The sequence below is a fragment of the Sus scrofa genome, chromosome 4 (genome assembly GCF_054392235.1).
Source record: "Sus scrofa isolate SSC_HxYL_T2T_F1_AM1 chromosome 4, Sscrofa_HxYL_maternal_Yorkshire_Landrace_v2.0, whole genome shotgun sequence".
In the NCBI taxonomy this organism is placed as follows: Eukaryota; Metazoa; Chordata; class Mammalia; order Artiodactyla; family Suidae; genus Sus; species Sus scrofa.
In genome coordinates this window covers 120,584,140-120,610,178 of record NC_139386.1, presented here as the reverse complement: position 1 = coordinate 120,610,178, position 26,039 = coordinate 120,584,140, and the positions used below count along the sequence as shown (strand labels likewise).

General features: G+C 33.5%; 1 protein-coding gene and 1 pseudogene across 22 annotated transcripts in view; both read left to right on the top strand.

Annotated features, from left to right (window-relative positions):
* Positions 1 to 20: 20 nt before the first annotated feature.
* RNPC3 (RNA binding region (RNP1, RRM) containing 3) lies at positions 21 to 25,978 on the top strand. 21 transcript variants are annotated; one of them, XR_014844639.1, is made up of 17 exons: positions 21 to 319; positions 1,994 to 2,041; positions 6,413 to 6,531; positions 7,405 to 7,488; positions 7,907 to 8,018; positions 9,107 to 9,175; positions 10,617 to 10,753; positions 13,020 to 13,145; positions 15,976 to 16,124; positions 18,308 to 18,469; positions 19,741 to 19,835; positions 19,943 to 20,001; positions 22,540 to 22,672; positions 23,389 to 23,460; positions 24,297 to 24,340; positions 24,934 to 25,004; positions 25,772 to 25,978. XR_014844639.1 is itself a non-coding variant. In XM_085023834.1 (15 exons), exons 1-14 carry the CDS (start codon positions 128 to 130, stop codon positions 23,446 to 23,448), a joined length of 1,545 nt encoding a protein of 514 aa, XP_084879960.1. In that variant the 5' UTR covers positions 21 to 127; the 3' UTR covers positions 23,449 to 23,460; positions 25,772 to 25,978. The 21 variants fall into 21 exon arrangements, 8 of the variants coding, with proteins under 8 accessions (XP_084879960.1, XP_005663688.2, XP_005663686.2 ...); XR_014844638.1 differs by having other exon boundaries at positions 24,297 to 24,355; XR_014844633.1 differs by having other exon boundaries at positions 15,973 to 16,124.
* LOC100522672 (pancreatic alpha-amylase-like) overlaps positions 25,711 to 26,039 on the top strand; it is a 34,354-nt pseudogene continuing 34,025 nt past the window's right edge. Inside the window, exon 1 of the transcript XR_002343548.2 lies at positions 25,711 to 25,848. The product of XR_002343548.2 is annotated as a pancreatic alpha-amylase-like (transcript). The remainder of the gene's footprint in view (positions 25,849 to 26,039) is intronic.

Genomic DNA, 26,039 nt, shown 5'->3' with positions numbered 1-26,039 from the left:
AAACTCTCGCGTTTTTTCTTGTTTTCCATAATCCTTAGCGCGAAGTGGAAAAACACGCATTTCTCTCAGCTTCGGTTGATGACTGCAGGGTTCACGCCTTTACTCTGTTGCTGGTGCTCGAGCGGAAATGGCGGCCCCAGAACAGCCGATCCCGATGTCGAGAGGATGCCAGAGCTCTGCTTCGCTTTCTCCGCCGCGGGGCGACCGAACCCTTCTAGTGAGGCATCTGCCAGCCGAGCTGACCGCTGAGGAGAAAGAGGACTTGCTGAAGTATTTCGGGGCACAGTCAGTGCGCGTCCTGTCCGATAAGGGGAGGCTGGTAAGGGCGCCCGGTCCCGAGCCTCGGGGGAAGGCCTTTGGCTGGTGGCCCGGGAGAGGAAGTTCTGACAGAAAAAAGACGGAAAAGAGCGAGGAAGATGCCCGTGCGTAGTGGGGGCTAGCCAGTCCTTTTTCTCTCCTTTCGAGAAAGCTTACGTCCCAAGGCAAGTTTTAATTGGCCCGAGCCTGGGTTCTTCCCCGCGCTGCGGGAAAGGGCGAGTGAGAAGGGCAAAGCAGAAGGAGGGAAAATAAGCTCAGTTATATTCCATTATATCCGCTCATGCTGAGAATCTCAAAACTCCTTTGGATTTGGGAGTAATTCTCTTAGACTCAAGGGTACTCTGAGGAATAAGTAACAAAGCACTACTTTTTTTAAAATATTGGTTTATTTGTAAGCTAGCATTAAAACTTTCATCAAAATAGAAGAGAAAATAGGGTAAATTAGGAGAAACCTTGTTACAGGGTTTCGACTAGATTTTTGACGAAGATGTTCCTCATAAAGTTTCCGACGGACTCCTTTAGAAAACGATATTTTAAGACTATTAAAAGTTCTAACACAGGAGTATACACAGTTGCTTTATTTTCTTTTACACTTAAAGATGTTTCCGGTGGATTTCTCGCCATGAAAATAATAACGGTGATGTTATGTTTCCGAAAGATGGCCTGTGAATGGGGCAAAACATCAGTGGTTAACTCTCCCCAGGTGATTCTAATATGCAGCCAGGGTTGAGAATTACTGAATTGGAAGAAGAACCAGTTTTGCACAGTGTCATGTATACCAGCAAATATAAATATTCTGTGTGATTCAGTTTAAATACACTTAATTGGGTTATCTTGAATAGAGTAGACAAAATTAGGTATGCGGTATATAATCAATAAACTTGTAAAGTCTTGATTAACATTTACAGAAACTCAGCATAATGATTCATTTACTTTGTACTTATTTTCCTCTTATAGTTTAAAAATACCTAAATATAGTTTATATTTAAAAGTAGACTTCTCCCATTGAACCTTCATTTTAAGGAAAACTCACAAAAGGAACATTTGCTTCAGAAATAATTTTCTGTTGGTGAGCATTTTTAAATTGCATTTGGCTATATAGAGAAATGTTTAGAGCTTTAGATGTTTTATAAATGGAAGCTATTTTATATTTTTGGATGGTTTAAGAGTGGTATAGTAGTTTTTTAACTTATGGACTGTTGAACTATTTGAAAGCCTATGTCAAATGTGCTGTATGTCCACACTTTTATATGGAAAAAAGTTATAAGGCTTTCATCTCAAAGATGTCCATCCAAAACTAATTCAAAAGCATTGTACTGAAATTAGTAGTTAAATGGTGTCCCATCCTTTTCTGTAATTTTATTAATGTGTGGAATCACTGTCAACTGGTGTATCAGACTTCCTTAAGAAAAACTGAAATTATGTATGTACATATATGTAGTCTTTTTAGGGCCACACCTGTAGCATGTGGAGGTTCCCAGGCTAGGGGTCTAATCGGAGCTGTTGCTGCAGGCCTACGCCAGAGCCACAGCAACACCAGATCCTTAACCCACTGAGCAAGGCCAGGGATCGAATGTGCAACTTCATGGTTCCTAGTCAGATTTGTTTCTGCTGAGCCACAACAGGAACTCCTGAAATTATATTTGAAATAATTTGTACCTTAAATCTTTTTCAGAAACATACCGCTTTTGCCACTTTCCCTAATGAAAAAGCAGCTATAAAGGTATGGCTTTTTCTTCTCTATTAAAATTTTCTACAATTTTTCTCTTATCTAATCTTAGTTCAAAAATGAAACACAGTGTTAAAATGTAGTTTTTAAAAGCAAAAGCTTTTGTTTTTCCAAAGTTTGCCTCAAAGTCTACACTTGGTTTGTTAGTTGTTTTTGTCCAATGTTTAGGTATTTGGACATATGACTAGTAGATTAACTGGAATTTGAATTAAAACTGAATTGTAATCTCATGTAATTATAAGTAAGTTCTTAAAGGATGCAAATATTGATAATTATCTGTGTAACTGTGGCAAGGCAAGGTGTTTTAAATATTGAAGGGAATGTCTACATACACATATATATGAAGCATTTATGTATGTATAAAAATCTAGGGAATCATTCATAAAGGAGGTAGCCTTTAAGATAGACCTTTAATGATTAGTTGAATTTTGAAAACAAACAGAGCAGAGCCTTTCAGGTTTGAAGAATACTAAATAAACTGAGGTGCATGGAAAGTTCTTAGTGAAGCAAAAACTAAGGGTTGAGTGGAAATAGGGCTTGGAAGATAGGTTGAGTAAATTTGGGTGGAAGTGAGAGCAGGACTGAATTTTATTCAGTAGTTATTCCTAAGGCATTTGATACATTTGAGCTGGCCAATAATTGTAATCAGGTCTGTGAAAGTTATCTGGTAGAGATCATGTAATGGATTGGATGTGGGAAAAGATTAGAGGTAGAACGACCAAAAGCAAAATCAAGACTAGAAATGTTCAAATGGCCAAGGCAAGAGAAACGATCTGAATAGGGCAGTAAGAAGACAAAGGAAGCTATACATGTGGTAGAGATTGTGCTTGTCTGTCTTGTGATCCCTTTAGATGTTCAGTCGTTGAAAGAGAGGGAATACTTGGATAATTTTGGCCTGAGTTACTGGGTTATTACATGAGGTGAAAGGGACAGAATTCAGAGAAGGCAAAAGTAGGTAATGAATTGTCATGTCATCTCTTAACTTTGTGGATTCGCTAGGCTACTTCCATGGAAATGTAAAAAAAAATTAAAAATAAACATCAAGTGTTGAGGCAAGCTTAAAAAGAGTTTCTTCATGAATATGATTGCCCAGGGGAAGAAGAGCCAGCAGAGACAACTGGTGAGAGACATTAAAAAGGAAGTAGAACGAGGAAATAAATTCTCATGGGTGCAAAGAGAAGCAAGATCCTGTGATGACATAAAATGTAGAATGAGCACAGTACTTTTTATTGTGAAACAATAAAAGTGACCCAAAGTTTCATCAGTAAGGGGAAGGAACACTTTATATTGTAGTATATCCATACATTGGACTACAACTATCAGAGAATAAGTCAAAAGAATATGTGTTAATAAGGAGTATAGCCTAGATAGAGTGCATGAATAAAGTTACAAAACATTATTATGTAACCCTGGAGTTTTGGGACATGAAAACTGTGTATATTAGTTTATGCATAGCACAGTATGTGGTGGAGCTATACACCAAATTGAATTATAAATGTTTTTCCTCTGAGGATGGGATTAACAGAAGACTCGTATTTAATGTATTTTTTTAGGTACAGGAAATTTTTTTTTTCAGTAAAGACTTTTTGAAATATAGCATAGTTATAGTTAACAGAAAACCATGTTGTTTTAGCATTGAGATTAACTTGTAGGAGAGGACATGGGACCAGTCATTGTCTTCAAAAATAAAAGGCCATGATTTTGAAAAGAAAAGAATGTGACATCCATTTGGAGAAGAAGAAAGGTGAAGCAATTCAACTCTGTTTCAGATAACCTCCACTGATACTGAAGAGGGTCTAGAGTTGATGTAGGGACTTGAAAATTATTGAAACATTTAAAAACTTGCTTTGTATAATGGAGTCAAATAAGGATGCATAAAAGTGGCAGAATAAAATTGTAGTGTCATTTAAGGCCTAAAATTCAATTTGTTTAAAAAATATTAAGTGCCTGCTGTGTGCTAGATCCTGCTGTTGATCTTGGGATATATTAGTGAATAAGACAATGATTTATGCCCTTATCGAAGCTTACATTCTCAAAAGCAGAGATAGACCATAAATAATAAACTTAATAAGTTGTTTAATATTTTAGAAAATGGCAAATGCTATGGAAAAAAGAAAAATAACAGTAGCACCAGGAGTGCTGAGTTGGGAGAGTTAAGCTATAGTTAAGGTAGTTAGGGTCATACTTTGAAGGAGTTGAAGGAAATTAGCTAAGGGAATAGCTGGGAGAAGTGCATTCCAGTAAGATTCGGAATAACTCGAATGAAGGCTCTGTGGGAGCATGCCTGTCATGTTCAAAGAAGCCAGTGTGTCTAAAGCAGAAAAAATGGGAGCGGTAATTGGGTTCAAGGTCAGAGAAGAAAGAGTAAGAAGTGTAGGTGTTGTAAGGGCCCTAGACTGTACTCTGAGTAAAATTGGGAGCCACTGGAGTATTTATTGTAAGTGTAGGTATTGTAAGGTATTTAAATTTAAAAGTATCACTTTGTGTTGAGAACAGATGCAAGGCAGGGAATAGTGGAAACGGGGAAATCTGTTTTGTACTGGTAATTCAGTCAAGAGATAAGGGTTTGGATTATGACAGTCATAGTGGAGATGCTAAGAAGTAGTTAGATTCTGGATATATTTTGAAGGTGGAAGGAAACAATTTCTTGTTGGCTTGGGTATGCAGTGTGGGAAAGAAGTGTTAAGGATGATTCCAAGATTTTTGATGTAAGTAAGTGAGGGAAGGTAGTTCCCATCAACTGAAATGGGGAAGGTTTCAAATAGAGACCCTTTGAGGGGGAGTGGGGAAAGAAGTGACTCTGTTTCTGAAGTGTTGATTTTATTTTTTTTCTTTTTTCTTTTTTAATTTTTTTTGGTTTGTTTTTTTGTCTTTTTAGGGCTGCACTGGTGGCATATGGAGATTCCCAAGCTAGAGGTCAAATTGGAGCTGTAGCTGCCGGACTACGACACAGCCACAGCAACAACCTACACCACAGCTCATGGCAGTGCCAGATCTTTAACCCATTGAGAGAGGCCAGGGATTGAACCTTTGTCCTCATGGATGATGGTCTGATTCGTTTCCACTGAGCCATGACGGGAACTCCCTGAAGTGCTGTTTTTAAAATGTTTGTTAGACACACTTCAGGGGAGCCATCCTGGACTTAAGGGGAGAAGTTTGGGCTGAAGTTATAAATTGGTAAATCATCAGCACCAGCATTCAAGATGCTGGATTAGAGAGAGAGGATCAGTAATAGGCCTTTGGAGTAAGTATGTCAACTGTAAGAGTTAAAGATGACATAGGCAAAGTGATTGAGGAGTAGAAACCAATGAGCTAGAAAGAAAACTGTAGAAAACTATAGTGTCTATATCTCAAGTGAAGAACGTGTATTAATGAGGAAGTGATTGTGTTAAATGCAATGAAATGAAGACTGAGAGTTGATCATTGGTGCGGCAATACAGAATTTGTGCAAGCAGTGTCAGTGAACTGATTAAGGCATAAGCCTGATTGGAGTAAGTTAGAGAATGGATGGGAGGAAAGGAGTTTTACATAGAGGGGTTGATAACTCTTAAGGAGTTTTACTGCAAGAGTAATTTAAAGGGAGTGGGACTAATTAGTGGGATTCTAGATGAAAAAAATACTTTTAGGGTGGGGAAAATAAGTGTGTTTGTATACTGATGTGGATAATCCAATAAAGGACAGAACATAAGCAGTATAATCAAGAACACCCCATGTACAGGTCCAGAGAGTAGAAGAGAGGCTAGGATTTAGTATACATACCAAAACAACTAGGTTTAAATACAAATATAGATAGTTAATATGTGATAACAGATGGAAGGTAGAATATGTGGCTGCAAATGTTGGTGGATGAGGTGTTAGGATAGGAAAGTTCTCATCTGTTTGCTTCACTTTTCTCAAAGTAGGAAGCAGTATCCTAGGCTAAAAGAATGGAATAGGACTATTGTGAAGTTGAGGAGGGAAGGAAAAGTAGAAACTTTTTCCGTAGAGATTGGTAGAAAATAAATGAACTAAGAATATAATGTATAACTGCATGGCTTCAGTAAGAATCACCCTCAAGTTTGTGGTTGTGATTATGAATTTAACGCAAGACCAACCCAATTCATTGTTTGTTTTTCTAACCATTTTTAGCTGCCTGAGTGTAGGCATTGTTTGATTGAACCAGATCTTAGTTTTGTTAAGTGATAGGAAGCAATCCCTTAACAGATAATGAAAGCTTGGCAGCCTGAGATTAGAAATGAATAAGAAATAACAAAGGGAATGTTAACAGCAATAACAAAAAGCATGTATTAATTGTTTTGTATGTAGTCTCTAACAAATAATTTTTGGAATAGTTATCAATTTTTTTTTTATTTTTTCCAACTAAAGGCATTGACAAGACTCCATCAGCTGAAACTTTTAGGTCATACTCTAGTTGTTGAATTTGCGAAAGAGCAAGATCAAGTTCATTCACCATGTCCCTCTTCAAGCACTGAAAAAAAGAAAAGGTATGTAGATGGTTAGATTTTCCTAACATTTTAAAGTATTTTTTTTCAATCATTTTTATTGGTCTTAGATTGTTTTCAGACTAGCAAGTAAATAATTTAGAAAAATAAATGATTATATATCTCTGCTGAGTCTAGGACATTAAAGCAATGTATTTGTTTGCTCCTAATTGTGCATTAGGAATCTGTTTTGATTTTATGTTAGGAATTAATCAATGTAAAGTTGGAAGAGAGTAGGCTAAAAGTATTTAGCTCTAAGTGGAAGGATGGTAACTAGTATGAAGTCTTTCTTTTAGAGATAGCAAGGTGTCATGAATAGGCATGGGCTGGTATTTGGTTCCTAGCTGAAATTTTTTGTAGTTACGTATCCTTTATAAAATTGCTTTACACCAGTGGTTCTCAAAGTATAATCCCTGCTCCAGCTGCATCATCTAGGATCCTGACTGAGATATAGATTCTTGGGCCTTAATTTAGTCCTACTGAGTCAGAAATTTGGAGTGTTGAGGGTGGGAGGAGGATGAGACTCCAGCAGTCTGAGTTTTAATAAACCCTCATGAATGCATATTAAACAAATCTGTGTGACACAATTTTATATACCATGTGAAAACTTCAATTTTTTTTCTTTGTTCAGTGAAATTTATCATAACATCTTCATAGGGTTGCTGTGAAAAATAAGTGAAAATGTGATGTGCCTTATATAATATCTGGAGTAGATATTCTTCTTAATTGGTGTTTGCTTAAGAAATAGTTGAAAGTTTTACGTATTATGGAAATGGAACTGTTTTAATAATGCCATGTTTGAAAAGATGTCTTTTTGTATGTAATTTTTCACTCTATTTCTAAAAATAAGGTCAACTTTGATTCTGTATTTCTTAGGTCTGATGATCCTGTGGAAGATGATAAAGAAAAGAAAGAACTTGATTGTTTAACCATAGAAAATGGAATTGCACCAAACCATGGGTCAGCACTTTTTGTTTTTATTTCATTGTTCTTTTGGTCTTCTTCTGGATAAGTGGGTGGGTAGTGTGGGTTGGAGGTGGGGGGGGCGTGTGTATTGCAAAGAAGATAATTTTTAAAGGCTATTTTATTACATATGAATGTTAACGTGTTAAACATTTTGAGTTATAAGAGTTTGTCACTGAATTTGGTCCCATTAAAATGTTCAGTTATAAGCTCTGATAAGAAATGCCATATTTTTCTATAATGCTATCAGAAGGCAAGTTTCTTTTTAAATATACTCATTTGGATCTATTAGGGAAAAAATACTCTTAGATTTATCATGTCATTTGAGTAATTTGCATGTTAATGTTTTTCCTAAGTGAGTTATTGATATGAAACTTTTTAAACCAAATAAGCATTTTAAATATATATTTTTTAGGCTGACTTTTCCACTGAATTCATGCCTCAAGTATATGTACCCACCACCTTCGAGCACAATCCTAGCAAACATAGTAAATGCTTTGGCGAGTGTGCCTAAGTTCTATGTACAGGTAAGTCTTCTAAACATTCTCTCAGAGTTAATACCAGGATAACTTGATAGGTCATTTTTCATCCTAATTCTCATACTTTTTTTTATAGTAGTATTAATTAGACTCATTCCTATAGGCAATGATATTTCAGTATTTTAAAAGTGTCTTAGTTCAGGCTGCTGTAACTGCCATAGACTAGGTGACTTTTAAACAATAGAAATTTTATTTCTCATAGTCTAGAGATTAAGTGGAGATCGTTTCAGTGTGCCAGCATGGTTAGGTTCCATTGAAGGTCCCTTTCTGGGTTGCAGATAGCTATTTCCTCTTTTATCCTCACATAGCTGAAAGAGGGTGAGGAAGTTCTCTGCTACGCTTTTTATAAGGGACACTAATCCCATTCATGAGGGTTCTACTCTTTTGACCTAATCACTTCCCAAAGGCCTCACCTCCTCAAACCATCACATTGAGGGTTAGGATTCAACATAACGAATTTTGGAGAGGGACACACACACTCAGTCCATTGCAAAAGCTAATGAAATAATTATTGCATTCAACTAAAGGCTTTGTATAAACTACAGCATGAACGTACTAATATGGTTGGTATTAATAATACTATAAATATAAGCTAATTTGGAAAATATAATTTATGGTAATTCTTTTTTACTTTTCTCTCTTAAAGGAAAAGGTATAGTGGACCCCTCAGCAAATTCTTGAAACTATTGACAAGAAAAGATACTTCTTTGAAGTACATCGTATAGATGATGATGATTATTTATTGTACTCTCTATTTCATAATTTCACAATAATTAGGGAAAAAACATAGCATTTCAGGTTTTTACATTGGAAGAACATGACTTTTTATTAATGAGAATAATAGCATTTATAGAATTTACAGTCATTTTAGGAAGGCCAATCTTCTGTAATGTACCAGTGCCAGAGATGCACTGGTTTAGTTGTATCCTGGGATTATAACGGCAAGAGATAGGCCTTCCTTTGCACTAAATTAATCAATAGTATTATTGCAAAGTTTGTAAGTACATAAAATATCAGCTGTGAATTGAATCATCGTTTTTCTATTTGATTTTAAATGCTTTACCACTTTATTTAAGGTGCTTCATCTTATGAATAAAATGAATTTGCCCACGCCTTTTGGACCAATTACTGCACGACCTCCAATGGTAAGAAATTGGAAATTCTTAGAAATTTAAAATCCTTAGAATTTTCAAGATTCAAAATTTTTTTTTCTGAGGTGAGATTATTGAGGCTAAATTTTTACAAGTGTTATGCCAGTGACCTCTAATGTGTATTGAAAATAAAGAACACATATAAAGTTAACATAGTAATAGTCAAGTGGAGAACTGAAAGTGGGAGAAAGCTAGAACATTAAAGAAATGCTTTTGGTAATAGAGGCCATCATTTCTGCCAGCGTTGTTCGGTTCTTTCACCTAGAACATCATGTTATTCTATAAGATAGTTACATTTAAGAACCTGAATTTCCGGAGTTCCCATTGTGGCTCAGTGGTTAACAAATCCAAGTAGGAATCATGAAGTTGCAGGTTTGACCCCTGGCCTTGCTCAGTGGGTTAAGGATCCGGTGTTGCCGTGAGCTGTGGTGTAGGTTGCAGATGCAGCTCGGATCCCACATTACTGTGGCTCTGGCGTAGGCCGGTGGCTACAGCTCTGATTAGACCCCTAGCCTGGGAACCTCCATATGCTGCAGGAGTGGCCTAGAAAAGTCAAAAAAAAAAAAAAAAAAAAAAAAAAAAGAAAGAAACTGAATTTCCTAAAATTTCCATTGTTTTGATTTTATTGTTAATATTCTGCATTAGCAGAAGATAAGAAACGTTGATAATTTTTAAATTAGAATTTACTATGCAAATCTGTCAGTAATTTAGATGGTAGGCTATGTTTGCTCTTGAGTAATTTTAGTTATTGTTTTGCTTAATACTCTTAGTATTTTCTTTAGATAACAGCAGTGAGAAATTATTATGAGGGCTAACATTTAAATAGAAAACTTGCTTCTGTTGTGTATTGGCTGCTTTTCTAATGTGTATACTATTAGCTTCATAATTTTTCTTTGTAACCACAACACCTCAATGCCTGGCACATTGTAAGGGTGTTATATTAGATGTAATATGCTAGCTGTAGTTAACAAATAAAACTCAAGTCTTAGTCACATAAGTTACATTTTACTCATGTCAAATCAATTTGGAAAGCAGGGCAAAATGATGTTTTCCTCCACTGAGTTATTCAGAGGACATAAGTTTTATTCACTGTGTGCAATCCCAGGTTGGTGAGGATTTACCATTGAGCCTTGGGATCAAGGAAAAAGAGAAGATGTGTGGGAGTTTTCTTTTGTGAACATTGCATTGGCTAAAACTTGGGTAAAATCTAATTGCAAGGGAGGTTTGGCAATTTAGTCCATTTAGTTGCAAAGGAATAAGAAACAGGTTTTGTCCATAGCTAGCAGTCTGCCAAGACATGTTCCATCATATGTGTTGAATATATAAAAGAAAATCATGAGGTAGATGTGAAAATCATGTATCTGAATGAAAATGGTTTTTTATTCTATGAACACTATAGATTGACACAGTATTTTTGCTTTTTTCTTTTAATTAGTATGAAGACTATATGCCATTACATGCACCTCTTCCACCCGCATCTCCTCAGCCACCAGAGGAACCCCCTTTGCCAGATGAGGAATTATCTAGTAAAGAATCAGAATATGAAAGCAGTGATGATGAAGACCGTCAAAGGTTTGTAATGTCAAATAATACTTGTTTAGATTCTAAGAAACATAAAATATGGGAAAAAGATTCTCTTGGTCTTCTTATTTTGCATATAGCTCTTCACAATTTGGGGTCCTTAGTTTGTCCATCCCCTCGAGGCATACATAATAGCTATAGATTAAAACCTGAGACTAGATACAAGACCTAAAGGAAACTTTTTCTATTCTGAGTAATTTTCTGGATTGATGATTATGGTATATGATTGATCCTTATTATTAATTCTGTATATTCAAATTTGCCTACTTGTTACAATTTATGTGTAACCTCAAAATCAATAATTACTGTGCTGTTTTGGTCTTCTGCATGTGCAGAATCGTGTAAAATTTTAGTTGATTGGCAATGCTTATTCCTAGATGAAGTAGAACAAGGTGAAATTCTGTCTTGTTTCAACTCATACTGTAACCAAGTGCCTTTTTCACTGTCTATTTGGTACCATGTTTTTTACAAAGAGAAGTAAATTGTTAGTAGTGTTCAGGTATATAATACACAGCATAGCCTAGAACAGGAATTGCTAAACGTTTTCTGTATAGGGCCAAAGAATTCTGTTATAGTGGGACAACAGCCATAGATGACAACTTAATGAGTGTTTCCATCTTTCAACACAACTTTGAATTAAAAAAAAAAAAAAAAAACCTACAGCTGGTCCTTTGGCTGTAATTTGTCAACCTCTACCCTAAAAGACTTGTGTTGGCAAATGATGGGAGTTTTAGGCATATAATGCACAGAAATAGCCAGATAGAGGAATGGTTGACATGAGTCAAAGCAAAGCAGAGAATCCAGGCAACATATACAAGTAATCAGCAGCAACATGGCTGTTATTGAGTCATCATCTACTTAAATAGTGGTTCCATATGTATTCTCTTTCTAAGGAAAGAATTGAAATCAAAGCATAGGTAGGGCTGAAACTACAGCAGTGGGAGTGAATATCTGTTTTGAATAGAGACATTTAGGAAGACTGACAGTTCTTGATAGACAACTTCTTAACTTGTTGCTAAACAAAGAAGAGTGTAGAATATTGTAATGAGTTAAATACTTAACCTCTTTAAATTGCATTTTCTTATAATGATGATAATAAATACATAGACTAGCCAAAACTTTTGTTGTTTTTTGTTTTATTTAGGTTTCCGTTTAGGGATGCAGTGTGGAATTCTACAATTAATTGATCTTGAGTCATAAGAACAAAGCCGTTTCATGAACCAGTCTCTGGTTTCATACTTCTCTGTTGTCTTCCAGAAATAGTATAAAACATTGCTACTATTTATTTATTCAGAAAATATTTATTGATTGCTTACCTAACTGTGCCTTGCCCTGTTGTAAAGGCTTAATGTACTTTAGATGAGCAGTTTGTGAATATAACATGTTTTGTATGACTGGATTTATAAAAATATTGGTAAACCATGGTTGTTAAGAGGTTTTAAAAATTTATAGCTTACGTTTTAATTTTTCCTCAAGGAAAAAGGTTTGCAGCCTATTTTAACTACCCTCTCCTCCTTCACTGCATTTTATCATGTTTATTTTGCTTTCAAATTTCACAAATTTAACCGGGAGAAGTAGAGCAGTGATTAGTGGTTTTTGAACTTCTGCTCTTTGGAAGCACTGTATCCTATCCTATGGAAGATAGAAGAAAGCCTAGACAAGATCTATTCTAAATATTATTCATGATCAAAATGAAATAAGCCATGTACAAGGTATCAGTTGTCACACATTGATTGATTAAGCTGCTTTAAAGTATAGTGTTTGAAAACTCTGTTCCCAAGTTATTTGTATGAATGATGCTATCCAAAAATTATGCACAGTATATTTTTTAAAGTACTGAAGTTCAGGGCTCTCTTTAATAATTAGAATATGAATCAAAGTAATTTTCTCTCTAAGCTTATTCAAGAAAAGAACAGTAAAGTTACACAGATTATATTTAGTGTATCCTGTTCCACTTTTTGTCATCAATGTTTAGTCATTTATTGGGGCAACTAATAATTTTATTATAATGTATTTAAAAATTGACAAATTGCAATGTAGTGAATTCCCAGTTTCTTCAAACTAAGAAGGGAGATTTATAACTCGCATTTTTGTCAAATTGATTGTATCTTAATTAATGACTTAGAAATTATACTTGTTATATAAATTATTTTATAATTTAAGCCCAAATAGAAATTTAAGCTTAATAGAAACAGTAATGAATAGCTTATGTTTCTACATAACAGAATAGTTTTTACTTTCCCTTCCTCCAATGTAGAATGACTAAACTAATGGAACTAGCAAATCTTCAGCCCAAAAGACCAAAAACAATAAAGCAGCGCCATGCGAGAAAAAAGAGAAAAATAAAGGATATGTTGAATACACCATCATTTGCTTCACACAGGTAATTTTGTTTTGGGTTATAAAATAAGGTTTCTGTATGTACTTTGTCTACCTGCTTAACTCACATCATTCCTCAGTCCTGCTTTTATTTCATTTACCAGTGACTTCCTATTTGCCAAATTCACAAGTATTCATAATTCAGTCCAAGTTGATATTGCCAGCATTTGATACTATTAGCTACCCTGGGCTTTGAAATTGTCCACCATTAATTTTATATTTTCTTTTTTTTGTTTGTTTGTTTCTCAGCTTACTGCCTCTCTTCCATTTCTCTTTTTATTTTCTTTCTTTTGTGCTTTTCACTCACTCACTCCCTTGCTTTTTATTTCTTTTAAAGATTTGGTCCCATATATCCCCATCTTCTGTTCATAGTTTTAAATTTATTGTTAATCTCATTAATTTTTATCATTCACCTATTGCAGCTAATAGATTCCAAATCTCCCTCTCTAGATTTAACCCCCTGAGATCTGAAGTCTTCATTTCCAGCTTCCAGGTGGCATACTCAGAGTGTCTTGTAGGCACTTAAGATATTATCCAAAACAAAAGTCATTTATTTTCCTTTCATTATCTCTCTTCATGTGCTTTCACGGTTTTGATAATGCTATCACCAATGTGCTTGTATGAAATTTTGTTAGTTTTTCCTAAATCTACTACTTGATGTTAAACATTTTTTTTACTTCAAAGTACCACACCATGTCAAAGTTCACATGACTTAGCAAACAGGACCCACCTTTAAATATTTATTGAATGTATGACAAGTTGCCTGTTAAATATCGTTTAGTTTGGAGCATACTTCCAAAGCTTAATGCCATCTTTTCGAAAAGTGAGTTAATAGTGTTATGAGAAAATTAGCCATATGCAGGTACAACTATTGCATTAGCAATTAAAATAAACGACATAGAAAAAGATATAACTAAGAATGAAAGGTTGCAAGAAAGGAGAGGTCACAGTCAGTTAAGAAACCTGGAAAGACTTTAAGAGGGAGGAGTCACTTGAACTGGGCTTGAAAAATGAGAGAAGGGAAGAGACACCTAGTGTGAATGGTAAAGTGAATGTTTCTAGACGTAGGAAAATTTGTTGCGTAGGAATAGAAATGATGAAAGGGAAAGCTAAAGGGATGTGAAGATACCTGTCTTAAATGTTAGATTATGGTGTTTGAATATATTGAAGGAGCCGTTATAATATGATTGCCATTTTTAAAAAATAAAGAATTTGTTTCAGACTTTGTTATAATAAATTCTGCAGTAAATATGCAGATTTGGGCTGATGTTCAGGGTTATCGGTATGAAATAGGTTTATTAGATACAAGTTAACTTCCCACTGTCTTATCTTTTTTTTTTTTTTTGGCTGCACCTGCAGCATATGGAAGTTCCTGGGTTGGGGATGGAATCCAAGCTGCAGCTGCAACCTGTACCACAGCTGTGGCAACCCACTGTTCTGAGCCAGGTATCAAACCCGTGCCACTGCAGAGACAAGGCCAGATCTTCAACCCTCTACACCACAGCAGGAACTCCCCACTATGTTTTAAACCTTTAGTTTATAGTAGAGAAATTGCCAAAGAAATAGTATTCATTGATGTGTATTTTGTTTGAAATATATTGTCCTTTCTTTCCTTTTTGACTGATTACTTGACATTTTGCATTAACATAATTTTTTTTGAAATTGTGGCAGAAATTTTACTTGCCTGTCTGCCATGGAATTCTTTTTATTTTATTCATATCTTGATCAGTGAAAATTGCCATTATTTGTGATTTTAATTTTATTCCACTTTTCTACAATGTAAATTTAATTTGAGCTTATAACTATAAGTGGAGAAAGGAGTTTTTTTAAATGATCTTTTTACATTTTTTAAAGGAATGAGTCTTTAATCTTTGGGTTTTTTACATTATTATTTCATGTTAAGTCTAATATGTGTATTTCCCACCTGTGTGTGTCTTGATATCACAGTCCCATACTTTTAATCTCAATAGCAGCACTGAACAATTAAAAATTAATACAATTGACCCTTAACACAGATTTGAACTGTGTGGGCACTTACACAGAGATTTTTTTCAGTAAGTTCTATAGTGCTACATGATCTGAGGTTGTTTGAATCCCTGAATATAGAACTGTGAATACAGAGGAACCATGGATCTGGAGAGCTGACTACAAAGTTATATAGAGATTTTTGACTACTTCATTGTGGGATCCCTAGCAACTGTCATGTGAACCAAATTAAATTTTCCATTAACCACATTAAAAGATAAAAGTTTAATAATATATTTTTAAATAATTATATCTGAAGTATTATTACAGCATATAATTAATATAAAAAGTTATTGAGATATTTTCCATTTCTTTTTTCACACAAACTTGTTAAACTCTGGTGTATATTTTTTACTTAGAGCATAACTACAGCAACATTTCAAGTCCTCTTTAGCCACATGTGACTTGTGGCTGGCCACTTTATAGCATAGCTATCCAATATATAGAATCTAGCATACAGTGCATAAAAGCTTTTATTAAACATAGAATGAACTTTTTTTATAATGGGTAAATATCCTGAAGTTTGGAACCAATAGCCCTAAAATCCTGTTTCTATCATTTACTGAGTGACTTTATGCAATGTCTTAACATCTGTTAACCTCAAACTCCTATATATCTAAACTAGGAATTTAATGATAACCGTATTAGTGCATTTGCTAGAATTGATTGGAGTATTAAATATAAGTTACTTTGTACACTGCCTATAGTGTATTTTAGATTTTAAAATTAAAGGTAAATATGAAGTAATATTTTACTCAGAATTTTCTTTGCAATTACAAAGTAACGCTGTGATTGTTTATAAACAGCAGTTTACATCCAGTGCTGTTACCTTCGGATGTATTTGACCAGCCACAACCTGTAGGTAATAAAAAAATTGAATTCCATATATCTACTGACATGCCAGCTGCATTTAAGAATGATTTAGAAAAGGAGCAAAATTCTGAAGAACAAAATTGTGGTAAGCACATTTTAGTTCTTTAATATGCTATGTAAAAATTCTTCTCAGTCAGTTCTTTGTGTTAGAATTAAAGTTTATGTTTCTATATTTTAGTATTTGTGAACTATGTTTTAAAAAATAGACAGTTATGTCTTCCTTAGTGGCATGGAATACTACCCATTTCAAACTTCTTTATAAAACTAAAATTGGTGCTTAATGGTAAGATTGTCACTGTTACCTTTTACTAGTAATGAACTCTAGGGTGAAATTTAGTCTGTTTTTTGCTGATTTTTACACTAAAAATACAAATTTCTTATATTGGTTTATTTTTCAGTGCTTGTTAAATATGATGTTTTATGGTTTTATTAGCATAATTGTATGTTAGGAAAACAGCAATGTGATTACCTTGTGAGTTGTAGATTTTATGTAATTTTGTTTTTATCTAAAAGATTTGGAAGTTTGTTTACCAAGATATTATTCTTTAGCTTAAAGATAATATATTGAAATTATGAGTTTTTTTTCTGCATAGTTAATACATTAATATGATTTTATAATGGCATCTCTTCTTTAATTTTTAAATTTCAGAATAATACCAGCTTAAAGAAAATGTAATCGAAACAGGAGCACATAAAGTTTTAAAAAGTTAACACCTCAGATCCAACTGTTCCCTATTCCATTACTTAGAGATAATCATTTTTAGTAATTTGATATGAAGATCGTCCTTCCAGATTTTATCTTACTCTTATATAAAAACATTTTATTTTCCCTTCTTTTTTTAAATGGCCATCATGGGTTACTTTTTATGGCTGCATAATACTCCATGGAATAGTTACATCAATCTTTATCTAATCGTACTGTATTCATAGTTGAGGTTGTTTCCATTTTTTTTATTTTTACAGAAAATACTGGAATACACATTTTTGTACATATATCTGAGCACTTACGTGAATATAGGATAGATTTCAAATAAGTATTGAGAATGTACTGGGTTCAAAACTAATTGGTTTTAATTCCTGTCTCTTTGATGGTTAGTGAGAATGCATTGCCTTTTCAGACAGCTCCTTTTTGATTTCCATATTTAATATTTTTCTTTTTGAATGGTTTTCCTTCTTTTTTTTATTTTTTATTCTTATTTCCCCCAACACTTTTTTTTCCACTGTACAGCATGAGGACCTAGTTATACATATATGTATACATAATTTTTTCTCCCATTGTCATGCTGCGTTGTAAGTATCTAGACATAGTTGTCAGTGCTACACAGCAGGATCTCATTGTTAATCTCATGGCTAGTCATTCTTTGATATGAACTTTTTTTTTTTTAAGTTTAATTGACTCAAGTCATCCCATTCTCTGTCAGTGTATAATATCAATATATCAATGTAATGCTGAAGTAATGTTTTCAAAGTTTATCTTTTAAAGAAATTTTTAAAGTTTTTTTTCTTCAAAGTGTTTAAAAAGTAAAACAGTTTTTTCTCTTACTGATATCTTCAGGCCACAATACAATACAAATTGTGGATTGTACAACAGTTGTTCTATATTATGAGGAGACTTTTATAATCCTAAATGTGGCATATTATTTGAATCATTTTCACAGCCATTTTAGAATTTGGTTTGGCTTTTTGAGTAGTATAACTAAAATTTTTTCTAGTGAATGTTTAATCCCATCTTCTAAACTTTCTCCCCTAAACCAGTTTTATTTTTGCTGAAGCTAAAATTCATGTTTTCTGAATGAAATCCATTATTCTGCTATTCAAAATTTTTTGAAAAGATCAGTGTTTTTGATTTTTCTAATCAAATGAATAGATAATTAAGTTCAAATACTTTTTTTTTTCCTTAACTGCTTATAGGACCAAGGTTTGATTTGCTTTTTGTTTTTTTTGTTTTGTTTTTTGTGTTTTTTTTTTAATGAAGAGGGGTATAATGGATTTTTTTTTTTTTAGTATCCTCAAATGCAAGTGTCTTATGTTATGGTTTTCATGTATAGTGACAGAGCTGAATAGTCATGACGAAAACCATATGTCTTGCAAAGCCTAAAATATTTACTGTTTGAACCTTTATAGAAAAAGTTTGCTTACCCCTGTTTCAAAGTATTGAGAAAAACACCCAAGAGTTTTAATGTTAAAAGGTATCTTAAAAATGGAAATCAAAAACTATTCCGGAAGTAGGAATTTTCAATGGATAATAGTATCAATGTTCATTCTTAGATTTACCTGCTTCTGGAGTTGATGCATCCAATAAAGGATTTGGAAAAATCTTCCCCAAACCAAATTTGAGCATTGCAGAGGAGATTAAAGAAGACTCTGATGAAATGCCATCAGAATGTATTTCTAGAAGGGAGTTGGAAAAGGGCAGAATTTCTAGAGAAGGTAATTTAATGAAATGAACCAGCGCTTACTCCATTTTATATTTCTTTGGCCCTGTAAGAAACAGAACAAATCTCTTCATGTTATTTACCTTATTTCAAACACATACTTCAGAACATCTCTAGTTAATGTTCTTAATCACCACTTTTGGTTTTTACTACCCATACTTCATAAGTAGGTAAGTATCTCTCAATAAAATGTTTCCAGTATATATTTGAAAAATGTTTTATTTTCATTCCTGAAACTTTTATGTGACATCCTAAATCAGTGTGGTCCACAGCCTGGAATTCTATATTCTGACAATTGACAGACCACCCAATACTGCCTGAGATGTATGCAAAGCAATTAGTTGTCTCAAAAAAGTAAAAGCCTTTCTTTATTAGTTTTATATCCTGACATGATACTCTTTTACTTCTCATAGATTTTTCCTGTTGTAGTGTTTTTTAGGAAAATATTTAGGGGTTTTAGATTGACATTTAACACATTGTATTTTTTCCCATAATAATAGGAACCAGACCCCCACCTCACATTTTTTTTTTTTTTTTTCTTGCATTTTAGGGCTGCACCTGCAGCATATGAAAGTTCCCAGGCTAGGAGTTGAATCAGAGTTGCATCTGCGACCTACACCACAGCTCACAGCAATTCCAGATCCTTAACCCATTAAGTGAAGCCAGGGATCGAACCCCCATCTTCATGGATACTTGTCAGGTTCGTTACCCCTGAGCCACAACTGGAACTTCCCCAACTAGCAATTTTGATTGGAATTATTTTTGACCTAGTTGTCAGGAACAGATTATGGACATTATATAGGAGTGGCTGTAGAGAGATTCAGGATGCACAGTTTGTCGGAAATACCTGATTGTTACGTTTGAGTATTACATTCTTATATTTGAATATATTAATGCTTGGTAGTTTAGGAAACTGACTTTAGCAAAACAGTTACACAATTTATAGCGTCTTAATTTGCTTCATTTTTTTTAAAAATAACTCATCTTGAAGGTAACCTTTTAAGAATTATAATACTAAATATTTTATTGAATATATTTTAGTTGTTTTACATGCCTGAAAATTTTACACTTATTTTCATAATGTCACTTTAGATTTTTAATGGGTATTTTTATCCTTAGTAACTTTGCCATTAGTTTTTGGTTTTAACAATTTCATTGTGCATATTTTGTCTATTTAACAATTACATTTGAATTTTGTTATGGTTTTTCTTTGAAAAATTAATGAGCCTGTCTTAATTTTATATCTTTGTTTTGTTTTTATGTAAGAAATGGAAACACTTTCAGTTTTTAGAAGCTATGAACCTGGTGAACCAAACTGTAGAATTTATGTAAAGAATTTAGCTAAACATGTTCAAGAAAAGGTAAGTTGAATTTATATAAGTTGGTTTTATTATTTTGTGTGTGTGTGTGTGTGTGTGTGTTTTTTTCCTGGACTTCCTTATTAGTCTTTCCTTGTTTGAAATTCTAGGACCTTAAATTTATTTTTGGAAGATATGTTGACTTTTCGTCAGAAACACAACGGATAATGTAAGTGAAATTTATGTTTTCAAATTACATTTTGTTTTTAATCTGTTTTCTTTATCATCTTTTCCCTCTGGAAAATTATATGAAGAAATTGTTCTTGCCTGTTGCACAATTAGTCTTGTAGATGTTTAGAGCAAATGTCAGAAAACTTTAAATGAGCAGGTAATAAAAATTTAATATTTTTATGTTATCACAGTCGATACACTGTCTGTTGCAGCTACTCAGTTTTGTCTTATGAAAGCAACCATAAACAATACATAAATGAATATTAATAGCTGCATTCCAGTAAAACTTTAGCCACAAATAAAGTTTAATTCTGACCTCAATCTCTAGCTTTCAATCAGTGGTTCTCAAACTTTAACTTACATAAAAGTTTAGTAAAATCATTGCCTTGGTCTGTCCCTAGATAGTCTGGTTTTCTAGGTTAAGGTATAGGGTCCATGAATTTGTGTTTCTAATAAGCTCATGGATGATGCCAAAGCTGTCGTTCCAAAGATGATATTTTGAAAACTAGTGTTTTAATGATTCATCCAGGAATATATGACAGTCTGGCAGATTTTTTTTATATTTCTAATCTGGCAGAAATTTCTTTTGGTTGTGCTGCAGTTAAGCAAGGCTTCTAATTTTATGAAAGCAAAAGGGAGGGATATGATTTGTGAATGATACAAACATTTATGTTTAGAGTTAGAATTTGATTAAAATTTTATAATTAATTAACTCCAGAGTACGTATGACCATATAAATTAGAAGTAAAGAAAATTAGAAAATGTAAGGAGAGAGGCTTTTGAATGGAGGTAAAATAGAGAAGTCACTCTAAATAGGTAATTTTGATTTAATCTTCATGTGAAACTAATATTTTTAAAGTCTTATCTGGGATGTTAACCTTTTTATACAGGCATGCACAAGAAGCACCATATCTTAAAATTGTCCATTTATGTTCATTAGTGACAGATAGCTCTTCCTAAAAGAATATTTAGTTTCTTTTGCTGGTAATGCAAAATACTGGCCATTTTTCTTCTTGCTGACTTTGGATCCTGATCATGAGGAGAAAAAATAAAAACTTTAAAAATATGAATGTGTGGGAGTTCCCGTCATGGTGCAGTGGTTAACGAATCCGACTAGGAACCATGAGGTTGGGGGTTCGGTCCCTGCCCTTGCTCAATGGGTTAAGGATCCAGCGTTGCCGTGAGCTGTGGTGTAGGTTGCAGACGCCGCTCAGATCCCGAGTTGCTGTGGCTCTGGCATAGGCTGGTGGCTACAGCTCCGATGAGACCCCTAGCCTGGAACCTCCATATGCCGCGGGAGCGGCCCAAAGAAATAGCAAAAAGACAAGAAAAAAAAATATGAATGTGTGTATGTGTATATGTATCACATGTAAATATATACCTTATATGTATTGTGTGTATATTAAAAATGTGTATGAATATGCATCCTTTCTATTTCTAGTATTACCTGCCATTTGAATTTTAGGGGGAAACAAGTCTATATTGAGAAATCTGTACACATCAAAATAATAAATAATTGTTTCCTGTGGGACTGGTCATGTGATTTTTTTTAGGAAAAAATTTCACTGCATTTTGGATACTTATAAAATTCTTTATATGCTTTTGCTAGTCTTATAGACTATCAAAATGGCAGGTAGTACTTTAGTTGTAAATTACAGTCTTTTTTTTAAGTAGTTTTAGTATGGTTTTCTCCCTCAAAATGCTGAGGAATGAGTACACTAGATTATAGAAGACCACACTTGGAATACAAAAATCTGGTTCATGTTTTTACCTCTAACTTTAGCTGTCTGTGTGACCATGAAGAAGTCACTCAGTCTCTGTAAAATGGTGATTTTGACTAGATCAGTGAAGTCTCTTCCTGATCTGAAATTCCATGTTACTTTTCTGTAGTTCCTGTCATGACAGCCCATCTATTCTCGTTTGTATACTTGTTTTTGTCACTCGAGTAAGTAGTTTTGAATTGAGTGCATGACATTTCGTAAAAGTAAATCTATGAAATAAAAACTTTAACAGTTTGCTTTTATAGTTGCTAATAATAAAATTTTTAAGTCACATGCATTTATAATACCTAAGAAAAGATAACCCAATTCAAACATACATTACCTATTATAGAATCAATTTTAGAAAGCCTGAGTAATTAACATACTAGTCAGATATTATAGTCATTTTTACTCCAAAATAACAAAATTTTAAATTGCTCAACACATTCCCAGAATTCATCAGAATTCTTTGACATTCTTTCTTTCTTTTTTTTTAAGGGCTGCACACCTGGCATATGGAAGCTTTCAGGCGAGGGGTTGAATTGAAGCTATAGCTGCCAGCCTACACTGTAGCTACAGCAGCGCCAGATCAGAGCCACGTCTGCCGCCAACACCACAGCTTACACCACCACCAGATCCTTAACCCACTGAATGAGGCCAGAGATCGAACCCCTGTCCTCATGAATACTAGTTGTGTTCGTTACCGTAAACCATGACAGGAACTCCTGCTTTGACATTCTTTGACGCCAAACCATCCTTTCTTCCTTGACTTCTAGGTTTGATATACGCTTGATGAAAGAAGGTCGCATGAAAGGACAAGCATTCATTGGACTTCCAAATGAAAAAGCAGCAGCAAAAGCATTAAAGGAAGCTAATGGATATGTTCTTTTTGGAAAACCTATGGTAGTTGTATCCTTCAAATCAGTCTGTTATAAGACTGTGTGGTTTTTAGGAGTAAAGGTATAATTGAAACCGTTTTTTATATAACCCTTTAGAAATCTCAGCAGCTGGCATTCTAGCTCAGTTATGGATATATTTAATTGAGTCAGATGAAAGTGTTTAGATTTTTCTTAGAAAGTAAGCATTATAAGGTTATTAAAATTAACCGAGTCTAATCATTTTACTTAATACAGCTTAAAAGTATATACATACTCGTGCTAAGCTAAAGAGACCACAGTGTCAAGAAGTACATTTAGAATCATTAAAGAAAGGTCAGATTCATTGTAGTTTATTATTTTATATTTTATTTTATTGTAATTCCCATTTATGCTTGAGAATTTTAATAACCAAAATATATCATTGATTAGCCAGCCTGCTTTCAGCAGCATTTAATCATGCTGCCTTCTGCAGTTAATGTACCTCAAACTAGAGATCACTGGGATAAATGAAAGAGCAAAGGTCCAGGTGTAAAAAATGGTTGTAAAAGAAAAGGTAAATATAAACTTTTTACCTCTTCCTCCAGATCCTGAAGCTAGGAGGCAGTCAACAAAAACTTCACAAATGACTGAGAGTAGGAAGACAAACTTAAAGAATAGATTAAAAACTGTACTCCTACATTAGGAAGTACGTAATAATTTAGAAAAGATTGCTTTCATATGAAGGAAACCTTAATTTTTAAATATTAGCAATTTGCTCGATCTGCTAGACCAAAACAAGATTCTAAAGAAGGAAAAAGAAAGTGCTAAAAGTTAATAAAGGTAAGTGTGGACATAATATAATTAAAGGACATGACCTTATTTAGATGATATTAAGGATGGATAAAAGCTTGATAGAGTATTCATAAATCTCCCAATTCTTAAATTTTAATGTGTATTATAATCATAGAGGATTTGGTAATATACAGATTACTGGGCTTCGCCTCAGCCCCATTCAGAGTTTGTGATTCAGTAGGTCTGCAGGGGACATTAGGCCTTGGATAGCCAGTCCTCCCCAGTTTTCCTATAATTAGAGGTTTTCCAGGACATTGGCCCTTAATGCTCACTCTAAAAAAGTGTTTGCTGAGTCAGGACAAATTGGTTACCCTTGATGGGACCTAAGAATTTGCATTCCTAATTACTGATTGTACACTTCTTAAAAATATATGCATATTTTTTGGGAATGAAGTCTTCTTCAAATAAGTAATTTTAATCCATATCTAATATAATGATTAAAAATGGTAGAATTAAGCATTAAACATAAAAGTTTATGTCATACTGTTAAGAAAGATACATGGAAAATATATTCCTTTTGTTTTTTATTTTATTTTAAATCTCTCTGCCCTAGTATACTGAAATGACATGAAATAAATGGGCCAGAATTTCTGATGAAAAAAAATTATATAAGGAAAATTTTCTTCAGTGTTCCTTTTGGGAGGTACCTTGAATATTTGGATATATTTGTTGTAAATTATCTATACGGGTGTAGTCAGAGCTTACAAATACCTTAGAAGAACAGATGAAAACAATTTTCAGTGTGTTTTTAAAAAATCATTTATTTGTAAACCTAACATCAAAAATAGAAAAAAATTAAACTGCATTCTGCTGTTCTTCTTTAGAAGCATTCCTGCGTAAATACTGCTGTAATACTGTCATACAAAGTGTATCCTTTCTTGTTGTATCCTTTTTGGGGCAGTGTTTTTTGATTTTTCCAGAAATGTTTTGTCTTTCCTCCACCCATTAATTCACCTTAAGCAATAATCTTTTACAGTGCATTGAAATGAAGTATTTCTAAAATTATCTGTTAATTAAGCAAATCTTTTACATGGTTTTTAGATTTGTTGTTGAATTTTCTATGCTGTCTTTTAGGTTATGTAATTTTTCCAGGGAAAGTTAGTGAATCAGGTCAACTTATTTACTTGGAGAATGTATACATTTACTTTAATACAGATTTTAGTCTTGTTTCTTTAATCCATGTATTTTCTAAGCCTAAAATTCAGTAACATAATGCTTTCTGTTTCATGATGTATCTGGTTTTAGGTGTGCTATATAATGTGTTGTAAAATTCAGGGAAAGGTTTTTTTGTTATTTTTTCCTTTTAAAAAGTACGTACGTTGAAAAGTGAAGTAACTGGATTTCAGTGTAAATTCCAAGTAAGAGTAGCAGACCTTACATCTGAGGTTTTACTATTGAAATCTTTGAGATAGCAAGTAGAAGTATCTTTTTTCCTCTTTCTTTTTCTAAACTAAGCAAAAGGAGTAAGAGTAACAGAGAGAAGACATAACATTGATTCAGGGTAGCACATTAAGTGGAAAGAAACAAATCTGGTAGGTATGTAAGTGCAGGGGTTTACAGACTATTTGATAATAAGAACCACACAAAACAGTGTGGTTCTCAGTCTTGGCTACATATTGGAATGATCTGTGGAAGTTTTTTAAAAATACTGATTATATAAAATGACGTAGTAAACTAAAAAATATACTTATGCCTGTGTTTCTTCCTCAGAGTTTTGATTTAATTGGTCTAGATTTCAACATAGATATTAGCGTTTTTAAATCTCAAAATTTTGATTCTAATATGCAGTCAAGGTTGAGAACTTCTGAGCAAGTTTCCTGGACTCTATCCTAGAACTTATAAATCAGAGTATCTGGGATTAGGACCAAGAATCTGATTTGAAAGGGCCCTTAGTAGTTCTAAGGACTGATTAGTTAGATTAAAATGGTTAGGTGGATTCAAGAATACCAACCTGGCCATCTAAATTTTTATCAGTAGGAAAATAAAGCATTTGAGCCTCTACACCTCTTTCTTGCAAATCCTGCTATTAGTAGTACCATGAAAACAACGCAAAATTCTGTTAGTATCACCCTGAGTATAAAAAGTTATAGATATTGAAATTGCTGTTGCTTTTTCCTATAGACTCAAGTAAAATATTATATTTTTTATAGGTCAGTTTCTGTATAAACTGTTTAAACAAAATTTTGTTCTGACATGATTCACTAATTTTCTGAATATAAATGTTTTAGCTTTTAGTTATTTTAAAACTATTGAACTGTTTTATAATCATTACTTTTAATTAATTTTTATGGTGTTTTAGGTTCCTTTTGAATTCCATATCTTTCAAGTACTTTCCAGCTTTGGAGAGATGAAATTGACTACCTGGACGATGGAACTGTGCGTAACAGCTTTTAAAGTGTATTTAAAAATTAAATTTATACTCATTTAAATCAGGCTATTAGAGATATATCACATGTATTTTAATCATCTTCCTCACATAAAATAAATTATTTTCTTTCCAATAAAATAATGTTCTTAATTTTTCTTTGTTTTATGCATTAAGGAAAGCATAACTTGATAATTACATA

Coding starts and splice junctions, on each gene's coding strand:
- RNPC3 (XM_005663629.4), top strand. CDS start 128: ATGGCGGCCCCAGAACAGCCGATCCCGATGTCGAGAGGATGCCAGAGC. Junction 10,754..13,019: donor GATGATGAAGACCGTCAAAG/GTTTGTAATGTC, acceptor CCTCCAATGTAG/AATGACTAAACTAATGGAAC. Junction 18,470..19,740: donor GGGCAGAATTTCTAGAGAAG/GTAATTTAATGA, acceptor TTTTTATGTAAG/AAATGGAAACACTTTCAGTT.